At 46.5% G+C, this 11,522-nt stretch overlaps 1 protein-coding gene across 4 annotated transcripts; it reads left to right on the top strand.

Moving 5' to 3' along the window:
• The first annotated feature begins 782 nt into the window (after positions 1 to 782).
• LOC118077852 (uncharacterized) lies at positions 783 to 10,683 on the top strand. Of its 4 annotated transcripts, none has more exons than XM_088663849.1 (5): positions 783 to 1,076; positions 2,645 to 2,818; positions 4,779 to 4,952; positions 7,316 to 7,489; positions 7,944 to 10,683. In XM_088663849.1, the coding sequence occupies exons 2-5, from the start codon at positions 2,719 to 2,721 to the stop codon at positions 9,560 to 9,562; spliced, it is 2,067 nt and encodes a 688-aa protein (XP_088519975.1). In that variant the 5' UTR covers positions 783 to 1,076; positions 2,645 to 2,718; the 3' UTR covers positions 9,563 to 10,683. The 4 variants fall into 4 exon arrangements, with proteins under 4 accessions (XP_088519975.1, XP_088519977.1, XP_088519976.1 ...); XM_088663851.1 differs by having other exon boundaries at positions 786 to 1,076; positions 7,947 to 10,683; XM_088663850.1 differs by having other exon boundaries at positions 1,057 to 1,468.
• The last annotated feature ends 839 nt before the right edge of the window (positions 10,684 to 11,522 follow it).

Below are 11,522 nucleotides of genomic sequence, written 5' to 3' on the forward strand. Positions count from 1 at the left end.
AGTGTTGGGCTGCGCTGGGGGCGCCTGCAGACAGTGCCTGCTTTGTGCCCCCTCAAAAATCTTCCCCGGGGCCACTGCCCTGCTGGCATCACCCACCTGCTACGCCCCTGTCACAGGTTGGTTGGGGGAATAAGATGGAGAGGGGGGAGAAGAAGTGTGTACATTGCCCCGAGCTTGTTGTAGGAAAGGCAAGTTGCCAATGTAAAAACAATGCAACATATTGGGGGTGGCAATGAAGAAAATATTGTGGGGGGGGGGTCCAGGTAATCTCCGTCCTGCATAGTTGATCACATGACGCAGTGCACACACCCCATTTGAATGGCAATGCCCAACAAATTGAGGGGAAGGATCCGGCCCTCTCAAATATTTTATTGGGGGGGGGGTGTGAAGTGAAGCCCCCACGGCTCCTAGGAGGTGACTCCTGTGCAACATTTTAAACCAGGGGTCAGCAAACCTTTTTAGCAGGGGGCGGGTCCCCTGTCCCTCAGACCTTGTGGGGGGCTGGACTATATTTTGGGGGGGAAATATGAGCAACTCCCTATGCCCCACAAATAACCCAGAGATGCATTTTAAATAAAAGCACACATTCTGCTCATGTAAAAACATGCTGATTCACGGATTGTCCGCGGGCCGGATTGAGAAAGCGATTGGGCCGCATCCGGCCCCCGGGCCTTAGTTTGGGTCCCCTGTATTAAAGCCACTAAAGCAGAGAGAAGGCGGTAGTCATTTACACCCGTCAGGGAGAGGAAGAATGAACCTAAGGCTTTCCAAGGAAGGAGCTGAAAGGAGGGGGAAAGGAAAGGTGCTATGGCGGGAGGGGAGGGGAGGGGGGCGCTCTTGTGTTGCAGATCTTGCCTTGTTCTTCCGGAGACGCCTTTGCAAAGGGCTTGCATCCCCCGCGAGGCGCGCAGGTACCGTAGTGCTATTTTTGAGAGCGACAGGGAGCCCATGGAAGGGTTAAGGGAATAGAGAGAGTCCGCCTGCCTAGAGAGGCCTGGAAAGGGACCCTCCCCCCCCCACCTCCCCGCTCGCAGAGCAAGATGCGCACGGCAGAGATGCGACGCGCAGGGCGAGGGGTGAGTCGTGCCAAGGGGGGCCTTTGGGCACAGGGGAGATTTCGTGGGTGGGGGAGCCGAAAAGAGGATGTTGGGGGGCTGAGGGAGGAGGAGTGGAAGGATCTCTGGGAGGGAAGCCCACATCTCCCTTAAGTCACATCCCTACACGAGGCGTGGGGCCTCCTATTCCGCCCCCCCAAAAGCCTTTCTTCCCTGGAAGCTGGATTCCTGCCCGCCTCCTCCTATTGGAGTAGCAGCATCTTCTGGGGGATCGAAACGTGGAACGCGGCCTTACACCGAGGCAGCCCTTCGGTCGACGTGGGTCGGAATTGCTTAGGGTTGCTGCCTTTGTTCTGGCAAAATACGCGCAGGGCGATGAGGGGGGACGCGATTCTTTATTATTATTATTACAGGTAGGTAGCCGTGTTCGTCTGAGTCGAAACAAAATAAAAAAATTCCTTCAGTAGCACCTGATATCTGGTATCAGGTATCTGATGAAGTGTGCATGCACACGAAAGCTCATACCAAAATAAAAACTTAGTTGGTCTTTAATGTGCTACTGAAGGAATTTTTTTATTATTATTGTTATTGGCGCTGAATTAACTTCAAAGCAATCCATTAGAATCTATAGCAGCCTAACCGGATGCCCCTCTCGGGAGTTTTATAATAAAATCCATATTTCATTTTTTTTTTAGAAATAACACACTAACATTCACCCAAATGTAATATACACATTTAATGTTGACTTTCCTCCCCCCCCCTTCCACGGTTATTGTTATTATTATTATTATTTACTTATTTATTATTTATAACCCGCCCATCTGGCTGGGTTTCCCCAGCCACTCTGGGCGGCTTCCAACAAATATAAATATACATTAAAATATCACAGATTAAAAACTTCCCTAAACAGGGCTGCCTTTAGGTGTTTTCTAAATGTCAGGTAGTTCTTCTTCTCCCTGACCTCCGATGGAAGGGCGTTCATAATGCTAATTTCTTTTCTATTACATATTATAATTACCCCCTTCCCTTTTTCTCCTTTTTATAACCAGATATTTCTTCCTGCATAATTTTTTTTCTACAGTATCTTTGTGTGCGTGGGCATATTCTCTTCTAGGGCACATGACCTGGGGGGAGGGGCTACAGTGGAAAGGAAGGCAGGCTGGAGGAAGAGAGTTTGTGGCTGGGGAAACCCTGCCAGATGTCTGGGGTAATAATAATAATAATAATTGTTGTTGTTATTGTGGTGTTTTTTAATTGAAGTCACTGGGAGCTTGTGGCCAGGGAGGCTGCAATACCAAAGCTCCCATCTAACAGTTATAAAAGTAGACACAAAAGGCATGACTCCAATCATAATGATGATGATGACGTTATTTATATCCCACCCATCTGGCTGGGTTTCCCCAGTCACTGAAGGTGGCAGGGTTTTATTGCAAAGTGTGTTTCAAGAGGAAGGCCCCCCTCTTTCACCATGGAAACTGTGTGTGGTAACTCTACACACAGGGAGACTTGCTCTTCAACAGCTAAACCTCTGGGGCAGGAAAATGCTTGCAGCGTCTCTGAAGCTCCTTTTTCTTCTTCTTCCGTCTCAGGAACCAGCGGCTTCTTTTCACTTCTGAGCTCCCTAGGAAGTTTGAAAGAGTCTGATCCTGCAAACCTAGCGAGGATGGAAGGGGGAAGATGGACGGTTGACTTGGTCAGGCTGCCTCCTGCATCCCTCCCCAAAACAGTTGAGCATTCCCTCCCAGGGCCCTCAGAGAGATCTGGTGAGTTTCAGGGGAAAAGAGATGGGGGCGGGCATGGATAGAGACGGGGGGGGGGACACATTGGCAAGGTGTTGGACAAACCTGTCCCAGGGATCTTTACAAGGTGGCAAAATTCTAATTCTTATAAGTGTTATATAATAAAACTAGCTGACCCTGCCACGTGTTGCTGTGGCATTTTTTGTTAAATGGCAGGTCAGAGTCCCCCTTCAGATTCCCCGGACCGTCAAGAGTCCCCCCTGTGTTATGTTTAGATAGGGGGATACCTGTGTCTTCCCACAGTCTGTAGCGACCCATCCCAGGAAAGGTCTTAGTTATCCCTTTCACCTATTGACAGACCCCGCTCCCCATCCCAATCAGGGAAGGACTTACCTATCCGTGTTCTCCATTTTGACCCCCGCAACCCACCCCAACCAGGGAAGGGTTTACCTATCCCTGACCCCTATTTCGCCCCCCCCCCAACCGATTGAGGGTAATAAGGAGGGGGTTTGGTGGGTGGTGTTGTAGAGTGAGGGTACTATGTAGGTGGTTTGTGGGCCCTGGGCCAGCGGTGTTGTAGAGTCAGGGTAATATGGAGGTGGTTAGGGGTGTCGAGGTGGGATTTCTGTGTGTGTTGAGGTGGATTGGGGAAGGTAGAATGGTGGGCCTGTTATGGAGTCGTACTGGTGTATGCTGGTGGCGGAATCCGGGTGGTGGGATCGGTGGGTGTGGGATCAGTGGGGGGGAGATCCATGGGGTGGGGTGGGGAGTGTGGATTGGTGTTTTCTTGGGGGGGGGTCCGGCGGGATTGGTTGGGGGGATCCGTGGGGTGGGTGGAGGCTGTATAATGGGTTAGGCCTGCGGCAGTGGGGCACAGTAGCCCTGAGGCTGGTCGGGGAGGTGGCCTGGTCCCCGGGGGACGTTGGGATTGGCAGGGGCGGAATCCGTGGGGTGGGGTGTGTGTGGAGTGGGCTTGTTCGGGGTTGGAGGAGGTAGTGGGAGGCGACGGAATTGGGGGTCGCGATCCGTGGGGTGTCTGTGTGTGTGTGTGGAGTGGGCTTGGTCGGGGGGAGGGGGTCACTGGTACGTGATCTCCTGGGCGGGCACGGGTCCCTGGGGAGCGGCTTGGTTTCGGGGCGGTTTGCTCTCTTTTGGAAGCGTGGTCTCCGGGGCGTGAGGGATTGTGGGAGTATGTTTGTTCGTTGACTGTCCCCTGCAGGGCGCAATTTTTTGACCACAAATCCAGGTTTTTCTCGCCATGATCTTTAATATCTTACAAGTGTGGTTAAAATCATGCTAACGTGGACCCAGGTGGCGCTGTGGGTTAAACCACTGAGCCTAGGGCTTGCTGATCAGAAGGTCGGCGGTTCGAATCCCTGTGATGGGGTGAGCTCCCGTTGCTTGGTCCCAGCTCCTGCCAACCTAGCAGTTCAAAAGCACGTCAAAATGCAAGTAGATAAATAGGAACCGCTACAGCGGGAAGGTAAACGGCGTTTCCATGTGCTGCTCTGGTTTGCCAGAAGCAGCTTTGTCATGCTGGCCACATGACCTGGAAGCTGTATGCTGGCTCCCTCGGCCAAGAATGCGAGATGAGCGCGCAACCCCAGAGTCGGTCACGACTGGACCTAATGGTCAGGGGACCCTTTACCTTTTAATATTTTCATCTGTTTACAATGGTCTCCCAGATAATTTATTATATCCCCCCCATTCATTTTTAATTGTTTTGCCCTCTTAGTTTTCTCAAGAAGATCCTCTTTCAGGTCACCATCATCGCAACTATAAAAAAACCAATAATGTTATTATTGATATCCCAGCCATCTACATCTAGGCAGCTAGGTTTTCTGGCACGGTGGGTTTCAGGAGGAAGGCACCCCTCTTTCACCATGGAAACAGTGAAAGACTTACGCTTTAACAGCTAAATGTTTGGCGCAGGAAAATGCTTGCAGGGTCTCTGAAGCTCCTTTTGTTTCTTCTTTCCTCTCAGGAACTGGCAGCTTGCTTTCACTTCTGAGCTCCCTAGGAAGTTTGAAAGAGTCTGATCCTGCAAACCTAGCGAGGATGGAAGGGGGAAGATGGACGGTTGACTTGGTCAGGCTGCCTCCTGCATCCCTCCCCAAAACAGTTGAGCATTCCCTCCCAGGGCCCTCAGAGAGATCTGGTGAGTTTCAGGGGGAAAGAGATGGGGGCAGGGAAGGATAGAGACAAGGGGGGGGGACACATTGGCAAGGTGTTGGACAAACCTGTCCCCGGGATCTTTACAAGGTGGCAAAATTCTAAGGCACTAATTCTTATAAGTGTTATATAATAAAATAAAGTCATTTTTCATTTATTTAGTCTATTCCCAGTTCTTTATGTTCTCTTTTATAGGAGAATTATACAAGGACTGTGCCAGCCCTCATATAGTGGTATCCAGTTTCGACAGAATCCTGTTAGAATCCTGTCTGGGTTTTTTCCTTAGACACTTTATATCCAACTTCCCCTTAATGATTTAACAATCTATACATTGTTCATATTCTTTGGCATGTCATCCACATATTGCACCAGGTGATTTCAGGGTGCTGGGCTTTCCATCCCTCTAAGTTCCTTTGCAACTGTCCTCCAAAAAGTGTAGGTGATGCCATAAAACCATAAAGGTCATCCAGTCCAACCCCCTTTACAATGCAGGGGATGTTAATCAAACATACATATCAATATCAATGCTTCTATAGTGGCACCCCTGATTTGGAGTTATACCATGGGGTCCCCTTCGTATTTTTCCAGGAGGTGCTGGACCCCTGATTCCCCTAATCCTGGAGGGCATCAGCCCTCATAGCTCCTTATCCTCTCCTCTCCTCTCCTGTTCCTGTTCCTCCCCACTCTGCCACATCCTCTAACCTTTTACAACATTCCCTTTTCCAATGTCCTGTCTGCTTGCAAAAGGTGCAAACATTCCTTTCCCCCACTCTTGTCCATCTCACTTCTTTGAGCCTCTTTTAATACAGCTGCCATCATCTTGTCTTGGCGTTTCTCTGCCTTTTTACTTTCCTCTTTTCAAAACAGCTGCTTCTCACATCCGTCCTTAAACTCACAATGAAAGACAAACAGACTTCCTGCAGGCTTTCTATTCTAGTCTTCCTTCTTACAATCGTACAACCATTTTGTTACAATACACCAGTTCTGACCTCTAACATTCCCTTGACTATTCTCACCACTTTCCACATCACATTATGCCACAATCTCTTCATGGGAATTGATTCCCTTTCAAGGTCTCCTTTTTATTTCCCTTGTGAAGTAAAATTGGATCACAGACTCCAGAGATGGCCAGTCTCATAAGTTAGAACTGTGAATCCATTCTCCTTCACAATGCAAAGTCAAAACAATTCGAGGTCATTTTAATACCATAATTTCCGTCCTTTGATCCGGATCCCCAGATTGTGTTCAGGACAGGTGGCTAAGGACAGTTCTCACTCAGTTACTGCCTTCAGTGGGATGAACCTTTGGGGTTCTTGGATTGAACCTCACCAGTGTGGTGCAGTGGTTAAGAGCGGTAGACTCGTAATCTGGGGAACCGGGTTCGCGTCTCCACTCCTCCACATGCAGCTGCTGGGTGACCTTGGGCTAGTCACACTTCTTTGAAGTCTCTCAGCCCCACCCACCTCACAGGGTGTCTGTTGTGGGGGAGGAAGGGAAAGGAGATTATTAGCCGCTTTGAGACTTCATTTGGGTAGTGATAATGCAGGATATCAAATCTAAACTCTTCTACCCTTCTCGGTCAATTCCCCCCCCCCCCCAGCAATGGTCAAGTATCTTGAACTATCCCCCCCTGCTCTGGGACCTTTTTAATTCGTTGTTTCTGTTACCCGCGCCTTTCTATCCCCTGTGGACAGTGGCTCTTAAACCCTACTTGGAGACTTGGAGAAACAGGTGCCTTTTAGGTCTCCTTATTGCAGTTTTAACCTGTACTCTCCCACACAGGTAAATATTCAATGTTCCGCGTCCAGAGTGTACTTACAGCCAGTTCCTCTGCGTCCAGAGTCCCTAGTCCAGAACTGATCGGTGTAGAGCATGGGTAGGCAAACTAAGGCCCGGGGGCCACATCCGGCCCATTCGCCTTCTAAATCCGGCCCGTGGATGGTCTGGAAATCAGTGCGTTTTTACATGAGCAGAATGTGTGCTTTTATTTAAAATGCATCTCTGGGTTTATTTGTGGGGCGTAGGAATCCGTTCATTTTTTCTTTTTTCAAAATATAGTCTGCTCCCCCCCCCCCCGCAAGGTCTAAGAGACAGTGGACTGGCCCCCTGCTGAAAAAGTTTGCTGACCCCTGGTGTAGGTGTCCCCTTAAGTCGGTGGTCAGTCACTCTAGGTGGCAGGGTGTTCTTGCAAAGTGTGTTTCAATAGGAAGGCACCCCTCTTTCACCATGGAAACTGTGTAGTAACTCCACACACAGGGAGACTTAGCTTTCAACAGCTAAACCTCTGGGGCAGGGTCTCTGAGGCTTGCAGGGTCTCTGAGGCTCCCTTTGCTTCTTCCTCCCTCCCAGGACCCTGCAGCTTGCTTTGGTTTCTGAGTGCCTCACGAAGGATGAAAGAGGCTGATCCTGCAAACCTAGTGAGGCTGGAAGGTGGAAGATGGACAGTTGACTTGGTCAGGCTGCCTCCTGCATCCCTCCCCAAAACAGTTGAGGATTCCCTCCCAGGACCCTCAGAGAGATCTGGTGAGTTTCAGGGGATAAGAGATGGGGGCAGGGGGTGGATAGAGACCGGCGGGGGACACATTGGCAAGGGGAGAAGATGGAGAGGAGAGAAAAGGCAGGAAGAAGGAAGCAGGGAGGCCTTCTCCCATGCTCCTCTTTGTTTCTGGAATCTGCTTTCATAGAGTAGCCAGAAACCTTTTTCATCTCACAGGATTTTGATTTTACATGTTTTCCCCCCACTACATGATTAAATGATGATGATGATTACCTAAACAAATACAGAAATAGGGGTAAAGGGTGTTATGGAAATGCTTCCAGTAATTATAGATTATTTATTTATTTATTTGAAGCACCTCTACCTACCACTTTTATTTTTTCTAGACAATTATAATTATTTATGTAATTTATATATTGCCCTTCATACAAAGATGTTCCTTGGAACCCTAAAAGCATTTCCCCCGCCTTTGCTCCAAAGCAGGTGACGCAGACAATCAACAGAACTCTGCAGAATGTGGAATGAGCTTCATTGCTGGTGGAGACCTTACAAACCATCAACAGACTCATGCAGGGAGTAAACAATTTCATTGTACTGTGTGTGGAAAGAGCCTTAGTCGGAAAAGTAGGCTTGAAGAGCACCAGCGAACTCACACAGGGGAAAAACCATTTCAGTGTAATGAGTGTGGAAAGAGCTTTGTTGGGAAAGGTACGCTTGAAAAGCACCAACAAACTCACACAGGGGAAAAACCATTTCAGTGTAAGGAGTGTGGAAAGAGCTTTGGTCGGAAAAATACGCTTGAAAAGCACCAACGAACGCACACAGGGGAAAAACCATTTCAGTGTAAGGAGTGTGGAAAGAGCTTTGGTGAGAAAGGTACGCTTGAAAATCATCAACGAACTCACACAGGGGAAAGACCATTTAAATGTATGGAATGTGGAAAGAGTTTTAGTCGTAGTGACGTTCTTAAACTACATCAGCAAATTCATACAGGGGAAAAACAATATGAATGTGTGGAATGTGGGAAGTGCTTCAGGCAGAGTGGAAAGCTTACAAGACACCAACGGACTCACACAGGAGAGAAACCATTTACATGTATGGAGTGTGGAAAGAGTTTTAGTCGTAATGACATTTTTAAACTACATCAGCGAAGTCATACAGGGGAGAAACCATTTAAATGTATGGAGTGTGGAAAGAGCTTCAATCAGAGTGCACAACTTTATTTACATCATCGAACTCACACAGGGGAGAAACCTTTTAAATGTATAGAGTGTAAAAAGAGCTTCAGTGACGGGGGAACACTTAGAAAACATCAACTAATTCACACAGGGGAAAAGCCATTTACTTGTATGGAGTGTGGAAAGAGATTCCGTCATAGCAATTCACTTCGAAAACATGAACGGACTCACACAGGGGAGAAACCATTTGAATGTCTAAAGTGTGGAAAGTGGTTCAGCCGAAAGACACACCTCACTTCACATCAGCGAACTCACACGGGGGAGAAACCATTTAAATGTTTGGAATGTGGAAAGACTTCCAGTGATAGTCGAACGCATGCAGAACATCAACGAATTCACACAGGGGAGAAACCATTTAAATGTATGGAGTGTGGAAAGAGTTTCCGTCAGAGTGCAAACCTTACAACACACCTGCAAACTCACACAGGGGCTAAACCATTTAAATGTATGGAGTGTGGAAAGAGTTTCCGTCAGAGTGCAAACCTTACAACACACCTGCAAACTCACACAGGGGCTAAACCATTTAAATGTATGGAGTGTGGAAAGAGTTTCCGTCAGAGTGCACACCTTACTACACATCAATATACTCACACAGGGGTGAAACACTTTAAATGCTTGGAGTGTGGAAAGAGCTTCAGTCGACGTGATAGACTTAGTGAACATCAGAGAATTCACACAGGGGAGAAACCATTTAAATGCATGCAGTGTGGGAAGAGGTTCACTCATAGTGCAGGCCTTAGAATACACCGGCAAACTCACACTGGGGTGAAAAACTTTAAATGCTTGGAGTGTGGAAAGAGCTACAGCCGACGTGATAAACTTAGTAAACATCAGAGAACTCACACAGGAGAATCCATTTAAATGTATGGAGTGTGGAAAGAGTTTCCGTCAGAGTGTACAACTTGCATTACATAAACATACACGGGGTGAAACATTTTAAATGCTTGGAGTGTGGAAAGAGCTTCAGTCGACGTGATAAACTTAGTGAACATCAGAGAAGTCACACAGGGGAGAAACCATTTTAATGTGTGGTGTATAGTAAATGTTTCACTCGATGTTCAGTCTTTTACGTAGAATTATAAAATTCTAGAGTTGACCCTGGACATAATTTGAGGGTTTTTTGGATGGGGCACTGTGGAAACCCATTCACTGTATTTTGTTCATTTCTCTGAAACAAATGAACTTCAAAGGCAGACTAGCTTACAATGCAACAAGAGATTCAGTGCCGTCACTTGTGGACTGAATCAGGGCAATGGATATTTTTCACAATATGTGGGCTAATCAGATTCCTATGCCAACTACAGTGGTACCTTGGTTAGTACCTTGGTCAGCTTAGTTTATGAACAACTTGGAATAAGGATGCTGCAAGTAGGTGTTTGGGATTGTGAACTTCCTGTTGAGTGTGTTCCGTTTGTAAATTGAGTCCCCCGCTGCTAATCAGAGGCTTCCTGTTGAGTCTGTCGGCTGTTGAGGCCAGAGCGCCCACACAACACAGAGGTGATATTTGGAGTTTTTTTTTATTTTTTTCATATTTTCTTTTAACTGTGACTAATTCTTCGTTTCATGGTACTGGCTTGTGACTTCATTTTTGTGACTTGTTTTTGTGACTGTGTGGAACCCAGTTCAGCAACTGGTTGATTATGCGGTTGCAGAAATGGATAAAAGCCCCTCATCCAAAGAATTATTATCATCGCTGCACGTATGGAAAATAATAATTTTATCACCTACTATACTGTACAGTACTTTGATTATTGCCTTCCTTTTATGGACCAATGGTCTCGTTAGAGTACAATTCATGTTAAATTGCTCTTTTAGTGGTTGTTTTTCATTTTCTGGAATGATCAATCCATTTTCCATTACTTTCTATGGGAAAGCACGCCTTGATTTAAGAACGGACTTCTTGAACAGATTAAGTTCGTAAACCAAGGTACCACACTGATTTTGTGTATGAAACAGCTATTAATAAAATAATTATTCCCGTCTATACTTGTCTGCATCCTATTTCTTTCTGACTCCAGCCACAACCATTAGTATATGTTTAACTGTAACTCAGTATAACACATCATGTATCTGATGAAGTAGAAAACTAGCTTTTATAGTAATTTTTTTTGCCTTTCGGGTGCCATAAGATTTGTGTTTGCTGTGACAAACTAATAAAGCTACCCGCTATGGAAATCATTCTTCTTAATTTCATTTCACAAAAACTTCGTGAATCATATTACTAGAAAATCGTATTACTAGAAAATCTTTATATGTGGTCTGGGAGAAATATAAAGATCTTTTAGAGCCTAATATACCTTGGTGGATTTCACCAATTGAAGCATTTGCGGTGTTATATATATATACACATATATATATGGAGGGAGATTGGCCAATATAGAAAACTTTATTAAAGGAAGACGAAAATCGATGAAAACTAAAAAGCTTTGAAGAGATGATAGAACGGATAGCAGACTGGTTCCAATACTATCAATTATTTGAAACATTTAAATACTTCTAGATTGGAAGCAGATTTAGAATCATAGAGTTGGAAGAGACCACAAGGGCCATCCAGTCCAACCCCCTGCCAAGCAGGAAACACCACCAAAGCATTCCTGACAGATGGCTGTCAAGCCTCCGCTTAAATACCTCCAAAGAAGGAGACTCCACCACACTCCTTGGTAGCAAATTCCACTGCTGAACAGCAGTGGTCAACTCAAAAATGGAAACTCTATCTAAAATGTATCTAAAATGTATCGACTCCTCCTTGAGCCAGCATGGTGTAGTTAAGAGCGGTGGACTTTTAATCTGGTGAACCAGGTTGGCTTCCCCACTCTTCCAC

The sequence above is a fragment of the Zootoca vivipara genome, chromosome 2 (genome assembly GCF_965207765.1).
Source record: "Zootoca vivipara chromosome 2, rZooViv2.hap1.1, whole genome shotgun sequence".
NCBI lineage: Eukaryota > Metazoa > Chordata > Lepidosauria > Squamata > Lacertidae > Zootoca > Zootoca vivipara.

What these genes read in the sequence shown, in the direction of transcription:
- LOC118077852 (XM_088663849.1), top strand. Translation starts at nt 2,719, where the DNA reads ATGGAAGGGGGAAGATGGACGGTTGACTTGGTCAGGCTGCCTCCTGCA. An exon ending in AGGGCCCTCAGAGAGATCTG is followed by an intron (nt 2,819 to 4,778) that starts GTGAGTTTCAGG and finishes CTTTCCTCTCAG; the next exon opens with GAACTGGCAGCTTGCTTTCA. An exon ending in AGGACCCTCAGAGAGATCTG is followed by an intron (nt 7,490 to 7,943) that starts GTGAGTTTCAGG and finishes TTTGCTCCAAAG; the next exon opens with CAGGTGACGCAGACAATCAA.